The 12,930-nt window shown below is 38.5% G+C and overlaps 1 protein-coding gene across 13 annotated transcripts in view; it reads right to left on the bottom strand.

Moving 5' to 3' along the window:
• Window positions 1–12,930, bottom strand: part of LOC136442212 (probable voltage-dependent N-type calcium channel subunit alpha-1B) — a 152,241-nt gene that overhangs the window by 107,098 nt on the left and 32,213 nt on the right. For all 13 annotated transcript variants that reach the window (XM_066438955.1, XM_066438965.1, XM_066438966.1 and 10 more), the window contains exon 6: window positions 6,029–6,168. In XM_066438955.1, coding sequence (XP_066295052.1) covers window positions 6,029–6,168 — 140 coding nt within the window. The remainder of the gene's footprint in view (window positions 1–6,028; window positions 6,169–12,930) is intronic.

Genomic DNA, 12,930 nt, shown 5'->3' with positions numbered 1-12,930 from the left:
GATTTGCCTGCAACAGGTAAAAGGGATGCATGATCCTCGCTTTTCATATAGAAAAAGATTTTTCATCAACTTATAAGCTGGTTCACAGTCTAAACTGCATATGTGCAGCAAAATGCATTGTGGGAAATATGTCAAAGTTCAAGGCTCCTGAGACATAAACAAAACACATTTGGACAATCATCTATTCAGCAACATGAATAGAATTGTTTACATGAATAGAATTGCTTACATGAATAGAACAGTTAACATGAATAGAACTGTTTACATGAATAGAACTGTTTACATGAATAGAACTGTTTACATGAATAGAACTGTTTACAGGTTAGGGGTCATCACCTCTGACATATTACCCACAATGCATCTTGCTGTGCATGCCCATTTTAATCCATGAACTGGCTTATAAAATGTAGCTTTGATATGGAAGACCTGACAGCCCAAAACCACCAATGTACATTTTAAGACTCATTAAACACATTGATTTGGCCGCAGGCCCAATACATGTACTACCTGATTGTGCATCAGCCTTCTTTGCATGAGATTAATGGTATAAGCCACAAATTAAAATGCTGGCAAACCACCAAAAATCAGCCCCTGGGACCATGAAGCTTCTTAGTAGGCTTGATGGAGGGCTCTTGGGGATGTTGCATCTCTTTCTGATTTGTAGGCAAAGAACTTGGAGCATATTGCCGTTTTTCTGTAGTCTTAATGGGTCTATATGTTTGGAGAAAACTTTTATCTCTCATTTCCCCGTAGGGTTATACAGCGACTTTTTGTACACATAAAGTGCTAAAATCTACCTGTTGTTAATTGAATAAAATGCCTACTAGAGGGTAACATTGCACTTAGACTAAAATGTTTTTTAAATGTTTATTATCACTTCTGTACTGAAACGTCGTTATCGCTGGCAGGTATTTTATAAATGTCACTGATCCCTTTCAGAATAAGCATGTAGCCACCCTCATAAAAATGTATCAATTTAGGGAGTGTGGTATTATTAAACATTTGCATATTTTTCTGCAAAAATGCATATGTAGTGGCAACTGAGTTGTTGCAGAGATGGCTTGGCACATCTTGGTGTTGTCATGACATCATCGGTCATACCAAAATCCCACAACAGTAGGGGTGGATAGCTTGAAACTTCTTTTTTTTGGCGACACCTCTTGAGCATATGCACTTGTGAATGATGATGCAGTCCAAGCAACTGAATAGTGCAAATTCATGTGGGTGGGGTTGAAAATAAGGTCAACATGCAGCACAGTTTTAATGTACAGCCATAACTCTTCGGTTAATTTGATTATTTTGGGGTAATTTGGGGGGTTGCAGTGACAGACTGTAGTACACAGGAGAAACAACTGTTACAGCATTTAGTTCACGATGACTTGTAAGAACAATTGTTAATGGTAAAAGTGGGACCGTCATCATTCCAACACTTACACTACTTGTAGAACTGTAAACTTACTTTCTATCCTATATAGCATTGTTAAAGGCCTCAGCCCGCGCAAGGCTCGGAAGGCGGGTTGGTCAAAGTAGGGGACAGAGAGCGCCAAGACTCTGTTACGGGGAAACAGGATGGTGGAAGGTGGAAAAACAGAGAAGATGCTTTTTAATTACTAATAGTTTACAGTATTTATTATCAGATGGACAAGAGGCATTCAAGTAATTGATAATGTAATCAGTATTAGAATGATCTGCTATGTTTACTTTACTAGTCTTAGGGATTTTCTAGAAAGTAAAAGCAGATGCATGCTGGCAAATGAATTAAGAATAGATTTTTCACAGAAAATAGGCTTTTTGATAACTAATAGTTTACAGTATTCATTATGAGATGGATAGGAAGCATTCAAGTAATTGATAATGAAATAAGTATCAGAATTATTTGATACGCTTACTTTACTAGTCTTAGGGACTTTCTAGAAAGGAAAACAGATGCATGCTGACAAATGAATTGAAGAATAGATTTTTCACAGAGAAGAGGCTTTTTTAATTACTAATAGTTTACAGTATTCATTATGAAATTGACAAGAAGCATTCAAGTAATTGATAATGTAATCAGGGTATCAGAATAATCTGATATGTTTACTTTGCTAGTCTTTGGGATTTTCTAAAAAGGAAAACAGATGCATGCTGGCAAATGAATTTAAGACTAGATTTTGCATAGAGAAGAGGCTTTTTTAATTACTTATAGTTTACAGTATTCATTATGAGATGGACAAGAAGTATTCAAGTAATTGATAATGTAATCAGTATCGGAAGAATCTGATATGTTTACTTTACTGGTCTTAGGGATTTTCTAAAAAGGAAAAACAGATGGATGCTGGCAAATGAATTTAAGACTAGATTTTTCACAGAGAAGAGGCTTTTTTATAACTAATAGTTTACAGTATTCATTATGAGATGAAGCATTCAAGTAATAGATAATGTAATCAGTATCAGAATAATCTGATATGTTTACTTTGCTAGTCTTTGGGATTTTCTAGAAAGGAAAACAGATGCATGCTGGCAAATGAAGTTAAGAATAGATTTTTAACAGAGAAGAGGCTTTTCAATTACTGATAGTTTACAGTATTCATTATGAGATGGATAGGAAGCATTCAAGTAATTGGTAATGAAATAAGTAACAGGAAAACAGATGCATGCTGACAAATGAATTCAAGAAAATATTTTTCACAGAGAAGAGGCTTTTTTAATTACTAGTAGTTTACAATATTGATTATGAGATGGAAAAGAAGTATTATCTTAGTAATTGATGACATAATCAGTATCCGAATGAGCTGATATGTTTACTTTGCCAGTCTTAGGGATTTTCGAGAAGGGAAAACAGACTCATGCTGGCAAATGAATTTAAGGATAGATTTTTCACAGAGAAGAGGCTTTTTAATTACTAATAGTTTACAGTATTCATTATGAGATGGACAGGAAGCATTCAAGTAATTGATAATGTAATCCGTATCAGAATGATCTGATATCTTTACTCTTAGGGATTTTCTAGAAAGGAGAAACAGATGCATGCTGACAAATGAATTTTAGCATAGATTTTTCACAGAGAAGAGGCTTTTTGATTACTAATAGTTTACAGTATTCATTATGAGATGGACAAGAAGCATTCAAGTAATTGATAATGTAATCAGGGTATCAGAATAATCTGATATGTTTACTTTGCTATAGTCTTTGGGATTTTCTAAAAAGGAAAACAGATGCATGCTGACAAATGAATTTAAGAATAGATTTTTCACAGAGAAGAGGCTTTTTGATTACTAATAGTTAACAGTATTCATTATGAGATGGACAAGAAGTATTTAAGTAATTGAAAATGTAATCGGTATCAGAATGATCTGATATGTTTACTTTACTAGTCTTATGGATTTTCAAGAAAGCAAAACAGATGCATGCTTACAAATGAATTTAAGAAAAGATTTTTCACAGAGAAGAGGCTTTTTAATTACTAATAGTTTACAGTACAGTACATTATGAGATGGACAGAAAGTAATTGAAAATGTAATCAGAATCAGTATCAGAATGATCTGATATATTTACTTTACTAGTCTTAGGGATTTTCTAGACAGGAAAACAGATGCATTCTGACAAATGAATTTAAGAATAGATTTTTCAAATTACATTATGTTAACTTGATGATGCACTCAAAAATGATGATAATCACAAAAAGTACATATTATATACTTTTGTGGACTTCGGATTATTATGAAATTTGTTCTTTTGCTATCTGTTTTCCATTGTTGAAAGTGTTATCTATCTATCCATCCATTTCAATTTTGTCTTCCCTGGGCACAAAAGATGTTGAAAGGTATTTTCTGTTTCCATTGGTGGTAAGTAAGCTCCGGTTATAAGTCCCAAAATGTTGCATTCCCAAATGCAATTAACTACGGCTGCACCATATCTTTGTCTGTCCCAATCACTTAATTACAAGGTCTGTATTCAATACTTTAGGGCAACAACAATTTGATAAGTTGTTTTGACAATGTCAATTTTTCTTTAGTCTTTATGTATTCTTTTGTTAATTTTGTTTAGTTTTGTTTATGTAAAAATCATTCATATTATCAATTTTTTTGGGATGGCCCACGAAAAGCCACATAGGCTTCTGGTATGTTTTTTGGCCTGTATTTCATATTGATTTCAAATATTTGTATGTGAATAAACAATATATGAAAATTCATCACTCTTCAAGTACCAAACGACATTTGCCACAGGGGATAGTTTCTTCACATGCTCACAAAATATTACGTCAACATCAGACGTCATTGGCAATTTGTTGAACAGCAAGATTTTCATAATTGGCCCAATTGCCATGACGTTAGTCCAAAAATTGGTTGATGAATATTTCATTTACTTCCGCATTTGAGCCAAACTAGTTTTATTATCTCCGAATAGATGTTTAAGCATTCTAGAAAATGAAACATAAATTTCAACGGTGTAGTTTATGATGTTATAATTAAGAATTTCTGTGCCTAAAACCTCTCAAAACAGCCATAAATTTCATGTATCAAAACATACGTAACTTATTGTAATGCAATTTTCATCAAAATATCCGCAGATCTGGCGTTCTTTCCCCGACAAGAGAAGTTGTTTATGATGTTATGATTTAGAATTTTTGAGCCTAAAACCTCTCAAAACAGCCTTAGATGTCATGAATCAAAACATATGTAACTTCTTGTAATGGAATCTTTTTATCAAAATGTCCATAAATCTGGCGTTCTTTCTCTGACAAGAGAAATTTCGACGATGAATTTTATGATTTTATGATTTTATGATTTAGAATTTTGGAAAAAAACTCTCAAAGCAGCCTTAAATTTCATGGATCAAAACATACGTAACTTATTGTAATGGAATTTTTATCAAAATATCCGCAGATCTGGCGTTCTCTCCCCGACAAGAGAAGTTGTTTATGATGTTATGATTTAGAATTTTTGTGCCTAAAACCTCTCAAAGCAGCTTTAAATTTCATGTATCGAAACATACATAACTTCTTGTAATGGAATTTTTATCAAAATGTCCGTAAATCCGGCATTCTTTCCCCTGCAAGGAGAAATTTCGCAGATGTAGTTTATGATGTTATAATTTTTGTGCCAATAACCTCTCAAAACAGCTTTACCATTCATGGACCAAAATACATGTAACTTATTGTAATGGAATTCTTATCAAAATGTCCGTAAATTTGTCTTTATTTCCGGACAAGCCTCCCATGCAAGCATACCAACAGACGATCTAAACTGGAGGGCAACTTGCTGTCACTACAGCGCATTTAACACTTCGAGATCCATCCTCAGATGCAGAGGCTTTATAAATGTTCGCACGGCAAAAATAATCATCTTCCGCCTTACTAAATATGCGGTCCAATTTTCTTTTCTCAAACGCTGCCGACAGGATCCCACAGGGGAATTGTTGTGGGTAAACTAAATCATCCCTGCGATTTTTGCCTCGACGTTGCGGTTTACGGGTCGGTTGCCGACAGCGTTTCTACGAAAAACATGTCTCCAACATTCTCCAGCCTTTTCCAGGCGTTCAATCGATCTTCCCAGCGAGTATTCTACTACTAAGTAGGCTTCAGTCCCCTTTCGACATGCTTATCGCATTTCTTCTAGAACAGAATTGCCTCCAGCGTTGTTTGTTGCGCTAAAAAAGCTTTTATATCCAACCTACGCTTTCTCGTAACAGTTCCCTCTTCGATATCAGACGGCTGCCTATGCAGTTTTAAAACAAATCGGTAACGTAATGTCTACAAGAGGCTCTTCTTCGAACGTAGCGCTTTTCTTAACGATTTCCGTAAAGTACAACTTCCTCTATACTATTGGTAAACTGTACAACGCTTTCTCACTTGTTGTGAGGAGTACGGTCGATAGATTCATCGACTGAAAGCAAAGGCTACGGACAAAATCGTTTGGAAACAATTCCTACACCACGCGTTTAAAACAAGCTTATAAACTTTGCTAAGATTGCTTTCTGTCCGCGTTCTAAACGTTAACTAAAGGTCTATAGACTATGCATACGTATATAAAAATCTATTTGTACTTACCCGGTGACTACCACTACGAAATCCATAATGTTCCAGCCGTTCCGTAAGTAGGATCCTTTATGTAGTACAAAGCCCAGGGCGATTATTTTCACGGCGGCTTCCACGCAGAATATCCCCAGAAAGTAAGGTTCCGTGAGTTCCTGGGAAAAGGGCAAAGAAAGGGGTTGAGGTTACTGATGAATTGTGGGACGTACCGACTATTACATGTATATTACCAGCTCAGAATAGAACAAGAAATAGCCATGCCTTCAGGTACCAGAGTTAACTACCCAGAATTGCAATTGAGGTGTTAAAAATTCGTTTACTCCTTGAACTAGTGTAGAGTGGAACTTGTTGTCACCAAGTACGTGCATGTATACAGTAGGGGTATCCTCATTAAATTAATCTTTCAACAACACTTATAGCTAGATATTCAAAACTTAGGTGTGACAGGTCGTTCAGTGTGATATAACCAGCTTCTGCCGCGCCGCATGCCTGCGAAGCTGGTGTGTTATGCCGAAGGGCGGTTATACAAGCTATACAGATACAGAACGGTATCTGACCATGTCTATTGGTGACCACAAGTATATAGAAATAGATGTTTGTTTTAACAGAACATAACTTAAAAGATAAGCAGTGGAAGGATTTCCTGTCTGGATGAATTTTGATGATAAAGAAGATTTCGTTTAGTTCGAAGTTATGTTCAGCACCAAGGACAGGGAAGCGGTGCTGAATGCGCTAATCAATTTCACAGCTAAACGCCATGCATTGTGGCTATCTACGGAATTCAGCCAGCTCATATGCATTTTTACAAGAGAAATTAGTTAACTTAAGGTCCTTCTGAAGCCAACGTATACCCTTAACTGCTTGAACTGGTTGGATAATGACGTTAACAGAGCCTTATCGGAAAGACTTTCCGGTACGTAGATTTTATGGTATGCAAAAAATGATCAACCGCAACCTACACATTTTAAACATACTGAATAGATATTCATATTGCAAAGAATTCTAAAAACTCTTTTTTGGTCGTTAGATACGCACCCATTACTTCCTATCAACCTCTTAGAAATGTGTTTTTAAAAACTACTAATAATGCTACGAATGTGGCAAAAACGAAGGGATTTTAAGACATCTAGTTGAATACAATGAGAATAAAAGACTTTCTATCATGAGGACGTGATGAGAAGTATGATGAGCTTGTAGAGCGCAGACACTATTCATTTTTCGTCCTTGCCCTTTCGAGATAAAGGCAAACTGTCAGCAATCATTAACAGTGTAATTTCTTTAAAATAACCGTTGGGACTTTTTCGTCGATTTCTCGTTAGCTTGCTGAAGATGTGGCGCAAGATTGTTTGTAAGGCTGAGGTCGAAGCACACCCCTGGAGATGTTTTGAATGAATGCGCAGCGCTCCGGCCAATCAAAATTGAATCGAGAGAGACGTTTAGGGGCAGTCAAATATGACAGCGATGTCAGGGATGAAAAAATGACCGAGCCCTTGCAGCCCCTACGGAGATAATTAACGTGACCCTCGCCATCTTTATGACGATACCTCGCAGATCAAGCCATATTTACACGTCCCTATACAGTCTTCAACACAAGTTTCCAATCAAACCGACGACTTGCGTCTAGACTAGCTCATTTTACGACAGCTAGGTCAGTCTATGTCGTACGTGTATTTTACGACACTTCACGTCGGGCTATCTTGACGCCCATTTTGCTTCAGTCCAAGCGACATACGATCAACATTCTCTGATTACATTCAATAGTTGATAACGCTTAGTCATGAAAACTGTCAGGTAAAGATTATACCAGGCTAGATCTACTGTCTTAGGTTAACGAACCCGTGTCTGTGCCATTCATTTGAACAGCTAAAGCACATTAACGTATCAAACGTGGCCGGCTCAGAATCCATTTAGCGATGTAAATAATTGATCGGAAATAAATCACAATTTCCCCAGGTGACAGCGCGTTCAGAATTCTGAAGTCGACACGTTCAAACGGAGGATTCCGGTCAAGCAAAAGTAGACACAAAGTTCACCGGGATTTGGAAATTAGGTTTTCTAAAGGGAGCTTACATTTTTATCAAACAATGAATATGTACCATCGTTGGTATTCAATTAACGGCACTGTAACATTCACCGTAGGTTTTCGCACGATTTTGATGTCTAGCCAACTACCGACAAGGTTCTAAAACAGCCTTTTCCATAACAAGACAGCGGACTTTATTACGACGAATACACGACTATCTCAAGACTTCTCTCAGTTTAGATACGACGATAGTGAGTACGACGAATTCGACCGTGCCCTACGTTGAGCGACACAGTTTTCTTGTGGTTTTTTTGGAAGCGGATATTGTCAGGATGATCCTGTCAGCAGTAGAAAAAATTGCACTGCTGACAGGACGGTCCTGTCAGCAGTGGAAAAATCAGCAGAATCATCCTGTCAGCAGTGCATTTTTTTCTACTGCTGACAGGATGATCCTGTCAGCAGTGCAAATTTTCCTACTGCTGACAGGACTATCCTGCCAACAGCCTTCGGATTTTTTTAATACTGCGGAGAAATCATTTCTTAAGCTCGAGACGTCTTATTGTCTCTCGGCAGTCTAGACGTCTTGATGTGAGCATTACATAGTCTCATAGATAGGCAATGCAATGCATCTTAATGAGCTTTGATTTAAGATATTCTGTCTAGGGGACAACCAGAACCTGACGATATCACGAAATATTTTACAGCACGAAGGAAGAGTAATATCATGTGTTTTAGCTCTTTTATCGGGAGATCGCCTATGGTTGCCTGCCGTGAAGTTGCATCAAGCTTGTGTGAGCGAGTGAGTGAGTGAAGGATTGAGTGGTAGAGGGAGTGAATGGGCTAGTGAGAGAGTAGGTAAAAGAAAGTGAGTGAATGAACTAGCAAGTTGACGAGATTTTTTAACAATAAAACCACCTTAACTAAATCGTAACACGGCAATTAGGTACAGTAAGAGAGAGAACGAGAGAGGGAGGGAGGGGGGAGAGAGAGAGAGAGAGAGAGAGAGAGAGAGAGAGAGAGAGAGAGAGAGAGAGAGAGAGAGAGAAAGGGGGGGAGAGAGTGTTACGTTTCGAAGCTTTATCTCCTTCGTGTCTGTTGCCGACCTTCCAACGGTATGGACTTGGCTCAAACCGATACAAACGAGTAGCTTGTTGGAATGCATCGGAAACAAATATCGCCTGTCTGTTAAACCCCATTCTTTGATTTAACAGATTGGATACAATTGATGTAAATCAGTTTATACGACTGTCGTTGACTAATGAAATTAGATATACAGCCAATGGCAGAAGGTCCAGAATGTTCGCCGTTGCAAAGAGGTCAGTACACCAAGAATCGAAATTTCTCGAAGTCTAAAATTGATAGCTTCTCATTATTAGGTTTTTACACGGTCGTACTGGTTCGAACTAGATGAATACAGCCTGGCCGAAAATCTATGTTTATGCAAATGAAGATGGACCAATGACCGCTGGCATAACGGCTACTTTCTATATGTTATTTCTGTGTGGCTATCGAAGGCGGTCTTTTAACGAACCTAGGAACGGCCATGTTATATCGCTTTAAATCAGTGATTCCGATAGAGGATTGAAGGTCGGTCAGTAAATTTCGCGGTGCGCAATAAAAGCAGGAAGGGTGTTTGACCTCGCTCGGCTCAATGCTAGGATTTACCATCAGATAGCTTCGAGTTACAACGCACTCAAATACGCATGTAAACAACAGTTTGTACAATAAGGACGCTCACGATTATTAGTACGCATGCGCAAGTTCAAATGTGAAGACCCCTAAGACGTAAACAAAACAATCCCGACTTCGTTATGCAAATCAGTCGACGCTGTCTAGACTTGGTCGAGACAAGAATTGTTTACAAGTTAGGGGCCTTCACCTTTGACCTTGCGCATGCGCACTTCGTCCTTATGACAATGATCTTTGATAAGCCTGAATGTAACGTGCATTGAATGTCCAAATAGCCAAGGCAGATATTTCGCGAAATGAAATTTCGATGCGGGTAAATCAGTTCTATTAAGAATCCTAGGTGATTTTTGTCGGGAATTTAGGAGAGCATACACTTTAGGGCAATGACGTCATTGTTTGCAACAAGTGTATTCTGGGCACGTGCCCGCCTGACAGTTCTCGTTCCCCGGGGCTGCATTGCAGCGCTGCTGCTCCAGCGATCAAAGCGTGCATTAAGAGCCTCACATAGCAATCACAGACATTGACAGCTTTCTCGTCCCAACGGTTTTTACGCCTTCTTTATCAGTCCTCGTATTTTCCTTGTATTTCCCCCTCCAAGTCCATTATTTTTCCTGACCCGTGGATTTATATCTTTCCCTCTATCCTAGGAAATTCTTATCGTAAGCAAATCAACAGTTGATAAGTTGCGCACCAGCTCTCAGCCTTGGCTTTCAGCGCTGAGTAAATGAAGCGTGTCGTCAGGTGTTGGAAAGTAGATCCTCTCGGAAGCCGCTGGCGTGCAGATCTAAGCCCCGTTCAGTTGGGCGTGGCAGCGCACGTACGTTTTTGATAAGCCTCTTTTTAAAATTCACGCGGCATTGTGTGTGTCTTTCTGATATATCGGAGACTGTATACTCTTGTAGAGCGACGAATCGTCATCGATCTCTCTCAACATCATGAATTTGATGACACAAAATCATCGTCGAAAAGAAACTTGAGAAGCGTTTCGCGGTTCATCCATACGTCATCTTAACTCGACGATGCTCATTTGCGTTAATCAATGTGCAAGTCAAGTTGCGGGGTGATTTTGCCCCTGGCTTGACTCCTCTTTTCTGCTTTTCTCATATTTTATACCCCTACGATTTGAACTCGCAGGTAGCGAACTAGAAGAAGAAAAAACAAACACATCAAGCACGTAGCGCGAAGAAAAGGTCATACTAAACGCCAACCGGAGACAGCTTTGAAAGCTACTCTCCTCATAAGGTTCGTCATTATTGCTGTCAAACCCATCCAGTCGCCCCTGTCTGCTAGCGCTCATAAAAACCGAGGTCTGCAAGGCGATCAGTACAGACAGATGCCACAGCCGCAACGCCTATTATGTAGGAGGAAAGACGACTAGAATGCAAAATCAGGCGTCTCCATTGTGTTTTGCACAAACAGGGGCTTCCCGGTGGCAATATTTCAGCGTTTTGTATGGATGGAAGCATATGACAAGTGGAATACAGTGGCGACCGGAAGTCTGAACGCTTAGCGGTTATCTTAACGCTTGAATTCATGCATCTCTTGATAATGAGAACGAACACATATGAAGAGAGACATCGGAGGGTAGATACATTTTGAATCATCCGATTTGAAGGAATTTGTTGTGACAGAGCTTAACGTCAGATATCCCTCACCGCTTGAAAACGACGGTGTGGGCAAAAGTTGTTCATTCAAAATGGCGGCGTAGCATCTGTCCGCCATTTTGAGAAACCAGATATAATGTTCTCATATGTTCCTTTTATGGGTCTAGACCTGAACAAATAGATTTTCAGATTCGAAATTGTTTGGGCCGTCATGGAATCAGAATTTATTTTTTTCAGCATATACGTATTTCTTATGTCCTTGTACTTACATGACTACTTGACATTTCTTGATAAATTGGTACAAGATTCAGCAACTTTGGCTCGACGCATTTTTCTCCAGACCTTGATATCAGTCAGCGTTTCTGTGAAAATCGGTGCGGCCTACGCGTAACATGTGCTCGGCGTAGATAAGAGTGGGAGGACTGATTTTCATCCAGATAAATCCCATATTTACGTGCAGCGGCCAACTCTGTCAGTGACAATGAATCGCTGCGTAGGCATTTTTAGGCGCTGACAAAATCCATCGTTTCTCGTATGCTTTCCTCTTTGATCTAGATATCTTTATATGCGAAGAAAATGTCGCTATTTTGTCCAGATTATACATTTTTTAAGTAAACAATTCCGTAGTCAACAACGTATACGTACGGCCACTGTCAGCTGTCAAAATGTATATATTTTGTCGTCTTTTTAACAACATAAAAACATCAGCACTTGTCGCTAGTTCGTCCAGATTTTACCCTTTATAAAGTAAAACAATGCCGTAGTCAACAACGTATATGTACGGCCACTGTCAGCTGTCAAAATACATTTTGTCGTCTTTCTAATATCATAAAAACATCAGCATTTGCCGTTTTAGAGGTAGACCCACGCCTGGACGTCAGTGCATGGGCTATTAAACCTACATCTATTGGCTTCTAATGTAGAAAGATTTCCCCCAAGGCTGGCCAAATGGCTTGACTTTTGACAGAGGAGTCTAGAGTCTAGAAAAATCTTGTGGTGGCCCGGTAATCGTCTGGATGTGCAAATATACTTTAATTGCAGCGAAATACTTGCATATTACTCGCATATTACTTGCATATTGCCAAATGTTCCAAAACAAAAGAAGAAACTACTGGGTGATCAACATTAGTTTAGCAATAGTCCACAGTTTGTCTGTTTTTTAGTTTTCAATGTTAGAATGTAGCATTTTATCAATTCATGTTTTGCATTATACTTCTTATAGACCACGTGTGGTCATCTGTGCATTTAGCTCTTCTGGGTAGGAATATGCAACAAAGACTATTATTATTACAAGGAAACAAAAAAAAAGTATACGTATAGAAATGGGGGATAGGAATTTTTCCATCTTTAATAGAAGATAGAAATCAACCAAACCAGGAAATCAAACATCTCATATCTCCGTGAAATATATGTGAGTTTTTGAGAATCTCTTGTTTTAATCTTATTGTGAATTTTTTGCTAATTCTGGAAAACAAACTTAGTATTTTCCTGCCGGGCTACGGGACCAACTTCGGACCCGGGCCAAGCCAACCTCCACATACTGCCAGTCTCAACGTACACCATCTTCTGCCACAAATCCTGTCACTCTATATTATATTCGG

The sequence above is a fragment of the Branchiostoma lanceolatum genome, chromosome 9 (genome assembly GCF_035083965.1).
Source record: "Branchiostoma lanceolatum isolate klBraLanc5 chromosome 9, klBraLanc5.hap2, whole genome shotgun sequence".
Lineage (NCBI taxonomy): Eukaryota > Metazoa > Chordata > Leptocardii > Amphioxiformes > Branchiostomatidae > Branchiostoma > Branchiostoma lanceolatum.
Note: the sequence above shows the minus strand (reverse complement) of the source record. Positions and strands in the feature narration are given on the sequence as shown.